The sequence below is a fragment of the Melanerpes formicivorus genome, unplaced genomic scaffold, assembly GCF_026170545.1.
Source record: "Melanerpes formicivorus ecotype bairdi unplaced genomic scaffold, bMelFor1.0.p_v2 SCAF_22, whole genome shotgun sequence".
Lineage (NCBI taxonomy): Eukaryota > Metazoa > Chordata > Aves > Piciformes > Picidae > Melanerpes > Melanerpes formicivorus.
Genome location: NW_027142374.1, coordinates 8,124,441 through 8,141,325, shown reverse-complemented (window position 1 = coordinate 8,141,325; position 16,885 = coordinate 8,124,441). Strand labels below are relative to the sequence as shown.

Below are 16,885 nucleotides of genomic sequence, written 5' to 3'. Positions count from 1 at the left end.
TTAGGGAAACCCAGCAGCCTGGCTCCTGAGCATCCCCCTTCCAGAGCACTGTGGTTAATTAGTGCTGACACAGTGCAGAGTTCTGAAGGACAATGAGCTCAGAAGGAATTTGCATGTTTTACATTAACAAAACTAGAAATATGCCCAGAACTAATAAAGCAAAAGGAATGACACTGTTCATGCTGCACAATGTGGACATCTCATTTCCTAGTTACTAACTCTGTGGTACTAGCCTGCAATAATTTACTCACAATGTACCTCTGACAGTTATCTTAGTGGAGAAGATTTCCTTGTGCCAAGACTAAGTCACAGCCATATCCATAGCAAAGATAGCACGTGTCTGCACTGTGTTCAAAGCCAGACAAGTTCCTCTGTGTGCACCTCCAGTAGCTGACTGGTTCACGTTAACATCCAAAATGTGGATACCCATACAACTTAAGTAACTGCCCCAACAGCACTTATTACCCAGGTGAATGACACCTGTCTGTGCCCCTTCTTGGAGAATGGCTCCAATGTTTTATGCTTGCTGTCATACCAGAGATGGCAGGAAAAAGTAAAACACCACCAAACCAAAACCAGCCAAATACCTCCTCCCTCCCCAGCTTGCTCATAGCACACTTTTTCTAGAACTAAGGAGTGGTTTTGGACATCCTCTCCATACAGGCTGCAGCACTAGTGTGAGTTTATTCACCATATGGACTGTGTCAGGCTTTGGCTTCATTTCAGAGCATCTGTAAGATGCTTCCTTAACCTCTCCTGTGTTTTTCTTCATAGCAATCGAATGAGCTTTATCTCACCAGAAAGAGACGGTATTAATTCAGCAAGAATATTTGCCAATTCAGTTTCCGGAGAAGAGGAAGAAAGTTACATTCATATGGTAATCCTCATTTTCACACAGCCATCCTTTGCTTTATTCTGCTCTGTCACATTGATGGAGAATGCAGAAGTTTGTTTTCTAAGAAAAAATGTTGAAGAGGTTCGTCCTTTGCCTTTTGTTTTTTAAAAAACTGATGAAATGGTTTGAAAGCAAAGACAGTGAGACCAATTTACAGGGAGATAAGGGAAGCCCTTCTTCTGCTCCGCAGAACTCAGCTGTTTGCCGACAGATGTTGCTGAGCGGTTCCAAGGGATCACAGGGATCAGCCATATTTACATGAGAACGTGTTAAGGCAAAGGAAAATTAAATCTTTTCACCTTTCAAAAGTGTGCCCTGCAAAATCTCCTAGGAAATGACAGAAAGCCGTTAGTGCACTTCCTAAAGAACACACCAAATATTGTGCAGAAACAGAACTCCCATTAAAGTCTCTTACTGCTTCTGCTTTGGCTGGTGGCACTAACCCCACTTCCCATCCCATGAAAGAAGAACATCTGGCTTTGTGGCTTCCTTTTCTTCATTCACTTTTTAGCTGTGTCTTGCAAAAGACCAGAATCTCAGCTTCCTTTGAATTTTGGGTGGAATAGATCTCAAATTCCTTAATCTGAGCCAGTGTCTACAGGTTGGGCTCAACGACAAAGCCCAGTGGCAATGTCTGTAGAAATATATTGCAAAACTGAGCACAATCTCCATGAACCATAGTCTCCCAATTTTAACCCACACCACTATTAGGTCAAAATCTGCTCAGAAGGGCTGTTCCAGTCCTAACTACTCCCCATTTGATTTTCCTGATCAGATAAAACTCTCCATTGTTGTGGTCATCTGTGATTTTCCTGAGATTAATTTTCAGTTGTTAGATTTGAACAGAATTATCACCATTTCTTCAAATTCAGAGAAAGATGGTGATTAAGAGGGCACCCCTGCAAATCTGAGCTTTCCAAGGGCTTGGGTTGAGAAGCTGGACACAAATCCTTCTGATAACATTGGACAAAAGTTTGGTTTGCTTGTTTTGCCATAATTAGCAAGAGAAAGAAAACCTCCCAGTCTCTTTATGCCATCCCACAATTACTTGGCATCACCCTGTGATTAGTCACCAAATGCACCCTTGGCCCAGAAAATTAGGTGGGTGCTGACCCTCCTCCCTCATGTCCTGCCACATTAGTCTCCCATCTCACAGTTGTAGTCCTGGTTCCTTTCAGGATCCTGTTTTAAGAGCATTAAAAGTCTCTCTTCTTTCCCAACAGGAACACAGACAGGCAACATCTCCATACAGTGGTGCTTTTCCATGGACAAGGAAATCTAACCTTGATTACTTAGCATTGGATTTTAATTCTGCTTCCCCATCCCCTGTACAGAAGGTATGAGTCATCTCAAAAACCCCACAGCCTTTTATCTTTTTGTCTGCCGGGAGGAAAACAAGACCAAGAGTCACACTCTGCCAGGTGCCCCAAGTATCACGTTAAAGCCACTCATGTTTCCAGCTGACTGCATTTTTGGCAGGCTCAAGATGAATACAATAAAACAGCTCTTAGGGTGCCAACAGGGTGTCCTTAGCATGACTCATGGGTGCCAACAGGGTGTCCTTAGCATGACTCATGGGTGCCATTAATGCAAGCTCTGCAGAGGGCAGGAGACTGCACTGGGAAGTGCAGCCATGAGGGCTTCTGGGCAGGTCTGTTGGTGCTTGCAGGATCTCTGCATGCTCCTTCATTTTCATCAAGTTTCCACAAACCCATTCCTGCTTGTTTTCCCCCAAATCTCTTTGCAGTAGCAAGTTTACAGCCCATGATAAACTCATGGGGTAAAACTGTATCATCTCTTGTACCATGGCAAACTGTGCAGCTTTATTCTTGCATCACCAAAAAAACATTCCCATTTTCTTAGCAGTGCTGAGAAAATGCATTCCTTGTTCCAAAGAGCTTATAACCTGCCCAGATGTGTAGGTACCACTACAAAGCAATGAAATGTCAGTTTGGGCCATTTGATGCCCTGCGTATCATTTTCCTCATCAGCTAATACTCCTGGATGCAAAAAGCTCAAGACTCCTAAGCTTTCTCGTTGAAACCTTCCCTGTAGTTAGAATCCAGTGAGGTTATACCTGCAGCAGGATCACTGGAATGAGAGGAGAATGATTATATCTGCATAGAAATGGCCAGAACAACACGTTTCCCTCACTCTGCTGCACTGAGTGACAGGGTGACAGATGGATAATTATAGCTAAAGCAGGCTGTAAAGCTATGCTTTTGTCAGCTGATGTCACTGTGAGCTTCAAGGTGAAGTGAAGCAATCAAGGAACAAGGGAAAAGGAAAACAGAAAATCAAGCCAAGTTTCACTAGCATCTATTTTCAATACTTATTATGGTTTTTTCCTCTCTTTCCCACAGAAACCTTTTCTTTCTGAAGAGCAGAGAGTGGACTATGTCCAGGTAGATGAGCAGAAGACTCAAGCTTTACAGAACACTAAGCAGGAATGGACAGATGAGAGGCAATCAAAAGTTTAAAGAAAGATTTGGAATCTGGAGGATTTTGTTTTGCACTGGAACCACACTGTTAATGAAGCAGCTATCTCAGTAGAGTTCAAAGGCAGAGTCGTAAGATGCTTACAGCCATAAAGGAATGTCATTTTTAACAGAAACCTTTGATTTCAGCTGGAAATAGTATGTTGAATGAGTGAGTGGTTCACTGATGAAGTAATGCATTATCCTTTTTATTGCCCTTACCAGTAAGCTACATGGTACCATTTTCTGGCATGATTCTGCAATGAGTCATACACTTCATGTTAACAATCCACTACATGTTGCATTAATCTAGTTACTCTTGCCTTCTCCCTCTGTTGCATAATTCCTAGTTGCTAGAACTATTTTTTTGGTATTCCTACAAATACTGCAGGTGCTCCGAGTGCTTTTATGGCAGCGGGCATCTGACAGGTGTTGGTGACTAATCAACTAAGGGCTAAAATACTGAAACAATAAAAAGAACTTTTTGAATATATAGTGCTTAAGCAAAGAGAATTTTGGAAAATACTTTTCCCCTAGGTTTAAAAGGTCTGACTCTGAGCTGATGCTGTCAGAACCTCAAAACAGGACTATGTACCAATGGGACCGGAACGCATGGTCTTTGACCCTCTGGATGATGGTCATCATATTAAGCTTCTTCTCTCTATTGTGGCTCATACTTGTCGCCTTTCTGCCCAATCTCTGCTGATGTTTTCTCCTCTATCTTGAGGAGTGTCTTCAGCAGAGTACAGCACAGCTGCTCCTCTAGCAGGAGGCTGCAGGCACACAGCTCTTGGCTGGCTAAAAAATAGAAAGGGAAGCTGTGAGCCTGTTTCTGCAAGTCTTGGAAGAACTGGCAGAGGATCAAGAATGCTTTCATCTCAGCTGCAGAAGAAATGCCATTGGAATTGCTGGTAGCAGTCATCAAACTGATTGTTTCACAAGACCCACCCTCCCTCCAAAAAAAAAAGAATTAGGAAGTGCAGCATGCTCTGAGAGAAGCTAGCAGGCCTGCCAAAACAAAACAACAGTGCGCTTGTGCCACGTGAGGACCTCTGGGTTCAGGAAGCTTATCTACCTTCAGACTTATTGCAGGCACTATCTCAGGATTACATATGTGTATAGTTTATAGCATATTTAACTTTAAAAGCTTGGCTGCAATCTTTATTTTAAGGTGGCAGACAGTCACTTGAATCATGGATGTATGCAGTACCACTGAGTGACCCACACTGGATTTGATCTTGCAGGCTTTGCTCATGCAGGTAAGTCCCACTAGCCATACGAGGTCTGGTCCTGTCTGCAAGGACAGACAGCCAGTACCCTTAGGAAAGATTTCCTCTTTGACAGTGTCAAGTCACTGGCCTCCCTTCATGTGCCTGTTGCTACCACATTGTACTACTGTAATCTGACATCCCAAAAATGCTGGTTTACCAAACAGAGATTGTAGAAATGTTGTTGCAGAAACCACTGGCATTTCAGGCTCCTACTTACTGTCTTTCATTCACCCATTCTGCTTCACCCATTTGGGCACTTTGGGAGATTGGGAGATGCAGCCAAGTCCTATGTCTTGTTGGGAGAGGCAGTGTAGCTAACAGAAACACCATTTTTCTCCTACCTCAAGAGAGCTGAAGTGTTTGCAAATCTCTCTGCAAATACAAATCTGGGGATCCATGGTGACCAGGCACTTATTAGCTTGCCCTGTGAGAACAATGAGGCTCACCAGCACCTTTGTTGACTCTGGGACAAACTGAGCACTCAGGCCTGTGGGCATAAAATGTCCTGGACAAGAGCTGCCTGGAAAACTGGGGCTTATACTGCAGATAGCTGACCTGCCGCTTCCTCCCAATCTGCTCCTCCACCCCCCAGCAAAGCTCTAAAGTGAAAGTTAATGTTCATAAAAGTTCTGAAAAGAGTTGAGACTTTTCCTTTAAATTTTGGCTGCCCAGTGCCAATTTAGTTTGTTAAAACCCAGTTGTTTTGTCCTGAAACTAATTCAGGAAAGCTCTGAGTAACCATGCACTGGGTGTGGTATTGCTACAGGGGAAGTGGGTTTGGGGAGAGGAGGTGGAGACCTGCAACTCCACAGAGGCACTGGGGAGACAGTTACAGAAATGCTTGCCTCTCTGCTCAGAAGAATTGCCTTTCTCTCAAGGTGTACAAATAATACACTTCACTGAAAACTTTTAGTGAAAGCTGCCATACTGAAAGAGTTATCAGACTAACTGAGATGTGTAACAGTAGGGGATGTAAAATTCTGCTCTGCTACTGCAGCTCCCACGTTGCAGAGTGATGGCATGGCAGCCTCCCATGCGGATTGCAGGCGCGTACAAATCAGCTTCTGTTTGACTGGAGTGTTTCTGCTCGTGCTGTCAGAAAAGCTCCTGAAGTGGAAAAACACCAAGTGACTGGAGACAACTGACTTGCTTGTTATTCTAGTTTATTGTAAAAATATTTAAGCTGTGACAAACCTGGCTAATGGAGCACTCAGAAGTTAGAAAAGAAGGAGCTCTTTTGGTTTGTTGGTTGGTTGGTTGGGTTTGGTTGATTTTTCCCCCCCTAAAAGAACATGAATATGAGCTTGATGGGGACTGTCCTTAGATCAGAACTGACCCCCTCTCAACTTCTGCATGTCCCCTCTTCGCCCTCACCTGCTCTTTCATCTTGATCAAATGCTACTCACTGGTTTCTAACTTTCACTTTTTAACTAAAAGCTAAGTTTGGGGGCATTATTCAGCTTTTTTTCATTTAAGGTCTGGTGTTCCCAGCTGCTCCAGGGTCCATGATATGCATTCTTGTGTAAGCACAACACACAAATGAGAAGCAATTTAAAAATACCAAAAAAAGAAGTTTTAAAAGCAGACCAATCCTTATCTAAGGTTTTTCTTGTTTTAGTCAGATTCCACAATACTTCAAGGAGGGTAAAGAGGTTGGTGAGAGGACAGCAAAGGCCAGATCTGCTGTGGCCTCCCCAGGATTAAGGATTTTGGCATGAATGCAAGCAGAGCAGCTCCCTCTGACATACCTAGAGGTATGTCATGCTGCCTACCAAAACAGCCCAGGGTCAGTAATTGTAGACCCTGCTGCTGGGAGAGGAGGGATGTTACAGAGCAAATGGGAATCGCTGCTTAATTAAGTCTGTTCTTGAATACTGGGCCCTCAGCCACAGAGGAAAGAAAACCTGTGAAAGCACCTTAGACAGAGACAGCTTTTGACAGTGTCGTATCAGAAAATGTAGCCCAAGCAGGAGCCTGTAGTTAGCATTGGCTCTGGGGGCAGCCAGGCACACTCCGTGTTGTATTCTTGCTGCAGGTCCCTCACATTGTTATTTGTGTGTATTTCTGCTTAACTGGAAGTTGCTCTGTGGTGTTGCCAGATGAAGCTCAATTGCAGAATGAGATGGAAAACAAGCTAAATGTTTTCAGTCCTGTGGTTATTTTTAGGGCAATCTGCTGGATTCCCCCAACTGTTGGCATGGCCAGTGAGTGGTGTGCCAGCACCCGGGTAGGGGAGGGAGGAGATAGAGATGGGATGGATCTCTTCTACTGAAATTGTCCATGGCCACTGAATACAAAAATGGCCTGCATCAAATACCTGCTTGAAATATACATCCTAAAGACTCAAAAAGAAATCAATCTGATCTGACCTTCTTTCCTGGAGTGAGTAGGAATTTAGTACTTTCTTGGAGTTACATTCCCAAGGTTTTCATTCAGTTTGTGTTGAGTATGGCCTTATTCTCCAATCTTTCAATGAACACACATTTGAGCAAGGCATGGAAGGACCCAAGACTCATTTTCTTTTTGAATGAAATTGGGTTTTTCCATTTTATAATTCCTTTATTACAGGAGGCAGCAATAAATTCCTTACTGGCAGATAGGAATACTTGACCTGAAAAATCTCAACAGCCATGTCGCTCGAACCAGGTGTTCTCGACCAGCTCACTTTTTCCAACCGCAGCACCTGCTCTCTTCCATGTCATTAGTTAACATCCTAGGTGTAGATTTTGGAATTGAACTTACTTGAACTGATTCAGTGGTTTAGTAATTCAAAGACCATCGGATGCTGTGATGAGAATGAAGCACAGGGCAATGCCTTTCCTTTGTTCCCCTGTTCTGCGGAACTTGCTCAGGTTTAAAAAAAAAAAAGCCACCAAAATAGCAGACTTTTGCCAGAAGAGTTTTTGTTCAGATGAAAATAAACTTTTGTCTTGTGCAAATGAAGCATTATACCTTTTTTGGGGGGGGCCTTTTTTTGTATTTGTAAATCTGTGAGGAAGCATTAAACAGTCATCTCTGTTATGAAGGAGTAAGTCACTGATAGAGGGAAGGGACTCCTCTTCCTGGTGTTTCATCGTAATGTTGGTTGTATATATTTGCACATTCAACTGTGTATCTTTTTTTTTTTTTTTTCTAATAAATTAATATAAAATGTAACTGTGATCTTTAATTATTTTGATAAGCAAAGGTGCTCTTGGGGAAAACTTACCCAGTTTTCATTTCATGCTCTTTCCATTTTTAAAATCTCTCACTAGGCTGCGACTGTTCTTGGAAATTATTTGGATGCAAATTCAAACAAATTTGCAAACAAATTCCATACACCTGCCTTTCAGGAAGGTTATTTGCAAGTGACTTGAGAAACAAAGAACAATGAAGTTGTGTGACCTGGGCTGATGTCTGCATCCTCCTGGGGCTGGGTGAGTCACAGACCCGAGCCCCAGCTCCTGCCAAGGGACAGAAAGGAACTGTGCTTACAGACCAAATATGTAGACCACTGGCCTGAGAGCAGCCCTGAAGAAAAGGGCTTGGTGGTGCTGGTGGATGAGAAGCTCAACATGAGCCACCAGTGTGCACCTGCAGCCCAGAAAGCCAATCACATCCTGGGCTGCATCAAGAGAAGTGTAGCCAGCAGGTCAAAGAAGATGATTCTCCCCCTCTACTCTGCTCTAGTGAGACTCCACCTGGAGTACTGTGTCCCATTCTGGAGCCCCTGTTACAAGAAAGATATGCACATGCTGGATCGTGTCCAGAAGAGAGCCACAAGGATGATCAGAGGGCTGGAGCACCTCTCCTGTGAAGACAGACTGAAAGAGTTGGGGCTATTCGGTCTGGAGAAGAGAAGGCTCTGAGGAGACCTTACTGTGGCCTTCCAGTATCTGAAGGGGGCTAAAAGAAAGCTGGTGAAGGACTTTTGAGGGTGTCAGGTAGTGATAGGACTAGGGGAATGGGAAAAAATAGAAATGGGTAGATTCAGATTGGATGTTAGGAAGAAGTTTTTTGCCATGAGAGTGGCGAGACACTAGAACAGGTTGTCCAGGGAGGTGGTGGAAGTCCCATCCCTGGAGGTTTTTAAGGCCAGGCTGGATGTGGCTCTGGGCAACCTGATCTAGTGTGAGGTGTCCTTGCCCATGGCAGGGAGCTTGGAACTAGATGATCCTTGAAGTCCTTTCCAACCCTAACAATTCTATGATTCTAAGTACAAATTTGTTCAGCATATGCTCTGGGCTTGGATACAAAGACCAGTTGTTATTTAACCTGATCCCTTAATTGCTCTGTGCTGAGGAGTGTTGTTGCTGTTAATGTGATTTCCACATGCAGCGAGCTGGGAATGTGGGATCCTACACGTGCCCACCTTGGGATTTTGAAGATGAAAGGAGGCAGTCCATGGGAGCAGAGCTGAGCAAGCCTAGCTGCTAACCAGCGAGGTACTTTGGGAAATAGTTTATTTATTGCTTCAGGCAACTGTCACTTTCAGATGAGAGTGCTTTGTAATTCTGGCTGTGGTGAATCCAGGGACTTGTAGTGCTTAGAGAGCCGGTGATGGAAACTTGGCTCCGCCACTCAAGAAGCACAGACACGTGTGATTTAGATAAGCCTACGCCTGGGGCCTGATACAAGGGAACTGTGTGACATTTTGTGTTCACTTCTACAGGGAGGGCAGGTCAGATAAATAAAAGGTCAGATAAAGTTTGACTGCCGGTTCACAGGCTGCTTCCATGTCCTCTCTCCAGTGAGAAGGGAATGGCCCTTTCAGCAGGGAGCACTCGCCAAAAAAAGTTACTTCCCTCTCCTGCATCAGCTTCCACACCCTCTGAGGAAAGTAGGAAAGTACACTATGTTGAAGGCACCAGCACCCCTGCCACCATGATTCAGAGGTGGTTGTCACAGGGGGTTCCAGCACCCAGAGCATCCCCACAGGCAGGGACAGCGCAGCTGTGGAGCCCAACACTCTCTGAGCTTGCAATCAAGAATCTGAGTTCTGCAAGTAAACAGTGCTGAAATGAAGCAGTACAAGGCTGCACAAAATTCAGGAAGCTCTCAGACTTCTCACACTTCTGTGCAAAGTACTTTGCTGATTAGATAAGGAGAGCAAACTGATAGTAGTCAGTATGGCTGTGTAAGTACTTGGTAGAGGTTAGCCCCTCTAATGACATCCACACTGCAAACCACACAAAACACTGCCCTGAAGCAAAAAGCCAGCCAGTTACCAAACTCAGGTCATCTTCACTATGAGGGAACACAAATTTCTCCAAAAAGGGAGTGATTCCCTGTTGCCCTAGTGCTTTACACCTCTTCAACTTTTTTGGTTAAGGTGCAATTGCTTTGGGCTTTTTTAGCCTGAGAAGCTCAATAGAACTCTACCTTACATCTGGGCATTCCTGTGTAATATCCACACTGGGCACTGTATCAGTGCAAGGATACAGGTCTGGGGTCACAATGGTAATATCTCATTTGTACTTTATTTCTCATTTTTCATGTGTGTTCCAAGGGACAGTGGCAGTAACAGAGATGACACCTGGTCTGTGGAGTCTTAGTCCTGGCCCCGCTGCTAGCAATGAATGCAGACTGCATGCTGTGTTTTGACAGGTCTTAAGATCTGCATTTCCCCATCAATCATCATCTAAAGCTTCTCTTCCAGTTGTTTTGGGCAGAGTGCAGAGGGACTTGGCTCTACTGGTTATACATATTCATAGGACTCCCTGGGTGCCAGCAACAGCACATCCAGTGCTTAAACACAGTGGATGCTCTGGTGGAGGGCTCAGCCTATCCCCACCTGGAGAGCTGATCCCTGGCCTTGTTGTAATGCAGGAGTGAACAGGGAGTGCCCCAACCTGGTTTGTTCTGCTTTGATATTTGATTTTCCTTTCACACTCAGTTTTAGCATCAGATCATTGTTATTCAGCCCCACATGCCTGCTCTGACAGCTTGGCGATATCAGCCTTGGCAGATCCATGACTGAAGAGCCCTTGCTCTGCTGGTGGGCTCTCATTGAGGGCTTTAAAGCTTAACACATTTTGGAGGTGTTTTCCATGTGTGTGTTCATGGAGGTCATTGTTGCAGTTTGGTTTGTATCTTTATTCAAAACTGTTCAGTGCTTTGTCCAGCAGCTCAGCCTTTTGGAAGCACCTCTGACAGTGCCACGATCTAGAGACACCAGGATTTGCTACTACTACTGTTATTTCTTAGCTTCCTTCCCCACACAAATAGCACAGGGCAGTGGGGAAGACATACTCTGTATTTTTGACCCACAAGATAAAAAACAGATTCCTCACATGAAAGCAGAATCTCTGCCACCCACCCCAGCAGGACACCACTCTGCAAGTGCCTTGGCTTTCTCTGAGAAGCCATGGAGAGTTTTGTAGAGTAATGGGATGCTGGAAAAGGCAAAACATCAAATGAAGACAGCACTGGAGGGTCTCTGCTACTGCTGGAGGAGACACCAGAAGGCAAACATAGCACTTGCCTTTGGGTTTCCAGATCAAAGATCAGGATGAGCTTTCATTGTAACCTTTCGTACAGCCCGAGAGAGACAATTCCTCTACAGAGAGAGATGTAAAATGGACCATGAAGGGGATTTGTAAAACCTCTGAGGTCTCAGTAACTCATTAGTCTCTCTGTTTAGTACTAACATAGCCTTTAGGAAGCAGCCAGGCTTGCCAGGCAAAGAGAGACAAGGTTTCAAACAGGAGGCCTGGTGCGGTATAGATGCCTCCACCTCTGGGACATCCAGCTGAGATCTCTTCCACAGCTGGGATTTCAGGGACACTGAGCTGTCCCCCTTCAAAACTAAAGTACCTTAGGACACATTCAGCCAGGGGCTGCATGATCCCACCATGGCTGCAGGGACAGATTGACCTTCTCCCACCTCCTTCCACTGCTGCTTCTGCTGAGCAGCTTCACACCCCACCAGAACCCACAGGGCTGCACCGAGGCATCTTTGGGCCCCAAAATCCATACGAGCAGAGGCTGAGAGCTTTGCCTTTGGCCATGGGAATAGAGAACCCTCCATCATTCATATCTCAGGCTATGTGCTTTTGGATTATGAGTTATTTATTTTAAAGCACTGAGCAAGCCCAGCATACTGACACTGGCAAATGAAGCTCCCCCAAAAGGGTGGGGGCTTCCCAGCTTCCCTCCCTGGCGTTTGGTGTATATTTTATCCATGAAGATGAGGTGGTCAGCAGCGTACTGGGGCAGGCTATCTACCATTCCAAAATAAGAGAAGTCCTTCTTAGATTAGTTTTTTTTAATAAGAAATGGAAGATTTGTCATTTCTTTGGTTTGACTTCCTTCACAGTTAGTCAGAAATCATTAGGAAATGCCACAGAAGGAAATCAGTCCTGTTCTGCCTGGTCAGCAGAAGGAATGTGTGCATGCAGAGCAGGACGGCGAGGCGGGGCTCTGGCTCTTCCCGGGCAGAGCTGTGTGATGCAGCAGAGACAGCTGAGTTTACTTGTGTGACATATAAAGTAAAAATGACAGGGAGACAAGATAAAGATGGATTGCCACAATCAGCACATCCAGAATCTAACTTTTGCACAAAATTACAATTTAGAATAACTCCACAAATGTCAATAATTTTCCCCCATGTTTATATCTAACAAGAAAGCATCTTTTAGCATCCACACACCTCTTCAGACTTTGCTTTTCTCTAAACACACTCAAATGACACCCAAGGCTCATCAAAGAGCTTATTCCTATTGCAGCCTTGCCTGTATCTTGGGAGACCTTATTGTGGCCTTTCAGTACATAAAGGGGACCTAGAAGAAAGATGGTGACAATCTTTTTAGCAAGGCCTGTTGCAGCACACGGAGGTTGATGGTTTTAAACTAAAAGTGAGATTAGGCTAGATCCAAGAAAGAAATTTTTAATGCTGAGAGCGGTGAAGCACTGACCCAGATTTTCCAGAGAGGTGGTAGTGCCTCATCCCTGGAAACATTCAACCAGGTTGGACAGGGATCTTAGCAAACTCATCCAGTTGAAGATGTGCCTGCTTACTTAAGTGTGGTTGGACTAGACGACCTTTAAAGGTCCTTTCCAATTCAAACCATTATATGTTTCTGTGATTTCCCTGCTTCCTTTTTCTGTAGCACTCTCATCATTGACCACACCATCACTTCCCACAGCTGGGCTAGCCCAAAAAGCATTCAAATGTTGTTACTTGCCTCCAGCCTCTCCAGATCAAGTTGGGAAAAAGAACCCAGAGTTGAGCAACCTGTTTGTCAAACCACGGTCTGGCCACTTCTCAGGGCAGTGCTCACTTCCCTCCATACCAGCCATCACAGGACATAAGGCCAAGGTCAGGTCTGATGAGGAGAAACCCAATGAGAAGAGCTACTATGTACACGGTGACACTGTGACGGGCAAAAGCAAGTCCTATCCTACTGGAGCCAATACCCAGCTGCTGCTTCCACAGGGAAATGACAGGCCAGAAGCCCCTATCATGTTCAAGCACACTTTTGTAGGAGGTTGACAGCAGCTTTAGGATGTGCACTGGGTGACTGCAGTTGAATGGGTGAGAGCCCAGGATAATACAACTTTCATGTCCCAAAACATTACTTATTTATTTTGGCTTGGAAAGCATGCAAACAGCTGTCTTTCAAAAGTTCTAGAGTCTCTCCTTATCTAATGTTCATATCATGAGTGGCCTTGTGGTCATCACTCCAAACAGGAAGGGGGAAAAAGGGGAAATTACTTTGGTGGAAGAAGGCACTTGGTGCTAGTGAACAATAAAGATTGTCACTTGTCATGGGATCTGTTTGTGCTGTGACTCTTTTATTTTTTTAATTTCCATCCTCAGGAAATACCACAAGGCACAGCTAGAGGGGAGAGTCAGTGCCAAGATCTGGTGGTAACCTCAAAAGGAATCTCTGCTGTGTCAAGACAGAAGACGTATCGCTACCACTGCTCCTTACAGACTGATCTTCCATTGTGAAACCTTTTGGGAGAAGTGGTCAATCTCTATCTGTTGTCTGGTGCCATTTTTATGGAAGTCTCCATGTTATGTTATGCCTCAGTGCTGAAGAGGGCAGTTCTTAGAAAAGTAAACAAAATTGGATTCCAAAGACCACATTTTGTCAAGCACGGCACTGGTAGTGGGTGATGCTCAGCAGTATTCCTCTCACTCTTTTTCTGCTCAGAGGGAAAGGAGCCCAGAAGTAACTTGTGCAGCCTAGTTCAACTGGAGGGGAATTCCTGGACTTAGAGGACTTAGACCTTCAAGGCAAAGCAATTCACCTGGATTTCTTTTCACAAAAGGACATAATTTTCCATCAACTTGTTGGTAATGAGAACAGGCCAAGTGCTGTTTTGGCTGACACTAAACTGACTGAAGAAGTCACTGCCTATGATTGCCCATTCCCAGCCTCTGCAGTGACCACTGCCAAGGCCCAAGAGGTGCAGCTCACTTCTGCCACACCTCATGACCTGACCCTTGGATTTACCAAAGTAATCCTGGATTTCTGATGTGGGTTGTTCTTCAGCAACCCTGATTTTGACACACAGGAGAGTGCTCAAGGACAGCTGTCAAGCAGAGCTCACCTCTTCGCCCCTCCCCAGGACACTGCCCCTAGCCTTGTGCTCCAGACACCTTTCCCATGTGCTTGTTCTTATCTTCACAGCCTACCTGAGAAAGACTCCAACCCCCAAGGGGCTGCAAATAAAATAGTATGTACTGGAATTAAAAAATAGAAACACACCCATATCAGCATGAAAACTGGTTGTATCTATAGTGCACACACACACACACATATATATATAGCTTGAGGATATGTATGTATTCTTGAGAAGCAGAAGACATCTGTCGCTCGTGCTGGGGCTCAGATATGTGTAGTGTCCAGCCTGGAGACACACCATTCCCACAGGGAGATCAGAGTTTCTATTTTGGTTTCTGTCTTGCTGCCTGCTGCTTCTTCTGCTGTCTTGTGCACAGCAAAACCTGGGACACTGTGTGCACACCAAGAGTCCCCTGTGACAGAACAGGCAAACTGAGGAAAGTGAGAGGAAAGTGCCTGCTTTCCCTGTCATGTCCCATGCAGGGCTGCCCTGAGGCAGATGTGACCATGTGTGCTGTGACAGGGATGGAAGCATAGCATCATTTTGTTGGAAAAGACCTTTAAGATCATTAAGTCCAACCATTAACCCAGCACTGTGAAGTCACCACTAAACCATGTCTCTCAGCACATCACACATGTTTTGAATCCCTCCCGGGATGGTGACTCCACCACTTCCCTGAGCAGGCTGTTCCAGAGTTTGACAACATTTTTGGTGAAGAAATTGTTCCTCATGTCCAACCTAAACCTCCCCTGGCACAACGTGAGGCCATTTCTTCTTGTCCTGTCACTTGTTCCTTAATAGATCAGCCCCCACCTCACTACAGACACATCTCAGGTAGCTGTAGAGAGTGTGAAGGTCTCTCCTCAGCCTTCTTTTCTCCAGGCTAAGCAACCCCAGTTCCCTCAGCTGCTCCTCATACGTCTCATGCTCTAACCCTTCGCCAGCTTCATTGCCCTTCTCTGGGCATGATCCAGCACATCAATGTCCTTCTTGTAGAAAGGGGCTCAAAACTAAACCCAGCATTCAGGATGTGGCCTCACTGGTGCCATGTACAGGGGTACAATCACTGCCCTGGTCCTGCTGGCCACACAATTTCTGCAAGGCACAGCTGTGTTGACTTTGAGCTGCACAAGGTGGGACAGAAAACTCTTTTGATATTTCTATTTCAGTGCTATTGGAAACATGCTTTCTCGTGCTCTCAATGTCTTGCAAGTCTGAGCCCACATTATGGCGCCTGCCTATTATGACAAAGCTTAGCACAGCATCCTGCTGAAACCTCGGAGCTACAGGTGGGTCCCAAGGGCAGAATTGCCCCTGCTCTCTACATAGCCTTTGTCTATACCAGCATCACTGTCTTCTTTGGAAGATTAAGGTGAGCTGTGGGTTACAGAAGTCAGAAGCCATGCCACCTGTAATGATTTTGCTTCTGCTCCCTAGTCAGCTCAGCAGCTGACAGTGGCCAGACTTCATTCATACCTGCTCATGTTGCCTATAGGATTTATTGTAATTATTGCTCATTGGTTCTGGCTTTCCAGAAGTGGGGACCAATGTATGAGTTGCTGCTGTTCCAGGATGGGAGTGGTGACACTGACCATGCAGCCCCTCACAAGCAGTGCAGGTGCTGCTGGCCAAGCATTTGGGTATGCAGCAGTTCAGAGGTGTGAGAGCTGGATGAGCTGGGAACACAGATCAGCCAAATTACAAACATCTTCCCTCCAGTGCCACTAGCTTCTTGTCCCAAAGAGATAAGGCAGACAGTGGTATCTGGCTGTGCCCAGGCACAGGGCTGCCAACACCCAGAAGCTTTGGGGTGGAGAGGCTCTGAGGTACACTGCAGTCCTCCACTCTTGGACTCTGCTCCCAGCACTTCTAGTTCTGCATGCAATAGGCCTCACAGTCCCTGTTCTTGTTATTTTTACCAACAGAAGCAGGCAGACAACTGTCCATGTTAACACAGCTGTTTTCACCCTGTGGCACACAGGCTTTTGTGCTTGTTGGATGGCTGCCCAGACACCCTGTGGAGGGTGGTGTTCTTGGGCACCAGGCACAGAGATACTCATCGCCCCAGGAACACGGTGCCCGTAACAGCTAATCTTGGGCTGAGGTTGGTCTATTGACCCCCACTCCCAACCTGTGACCTGTTGGGAGCCAGCCCTTGACCCAATCCAGTGGCAATCAGCACCTCCATGAAGGAAGCACCCACCACATCTGCCCAGCACCCTCTGTAGCCCCATTGTGTGTTCAGCCTTGATCCTGCAGGAGAAAGCAATGCCATTTCCCTCAAGAGCTTCAAGTCACACCTAACCCTGATGTGGGATGCCCATGCTGACTGCTTTCCAGTGGGTCTTTTCTGCTCCCCACAGAGACACTGCAACTTTCTTGAGGGTGAAAGAGCGGACTCAGAAATGGTGAGGCTGTGTTGTCTGGGCCAAACTGGCCAGAGATTTACCTCATAATTTCTGGCATATCTTCTGCCAGCCATAGGGACTCCTGCAAATGAGGACTTCCTTTGCACAGCACCATAGAGCCCAGTTCCATTCAATGCCTACAACTGCATTGCTTTCTTACACCAACCTCACTGCTGTGTGAGGAGGAGAACCTTTATCCATCAGTGAGACAGTCTGTGTGCTGGCACATTAAATCACATCTGCATTTAGCAGACAAAAATGCTGTCAGAACTGGGATGC

General features: G+C 45.5%; 1 protein-coding gene across 2 annotated transcripts in view; it reads left to right on the top strand.

Annotated features, from left to right (window-relative positions):
• The window catches only part of GAB3 (GRB2 associated binding protein 3), a 68,476-nt gene extending 60,627 nt beyond the window's left edge, over positions 1-7,849 (top strand). For both annotated transcript variants that reach the window (XM_068152074.1, XM_068152075.1), the window contains exons 8-10: positions 775-877; positions 2,119-2,232; positions 3,259-7,849. In XM_068152074.1, coding sequence (XP_068008175.1) covers positions 775-877; positions 2,119-2,232; positions 3,259-3,375 — 334 coding nt within the window. In that variant the 3' untranslated portion in view covers positions 3,376-7,849. The remainder of the gene's footprint in view (positions 1-774; positions 878-2,118; positions 2,233-3,258) is intronic.
• Positions 7,850-16,885: the final 9,036 nt, after the last annotated feature.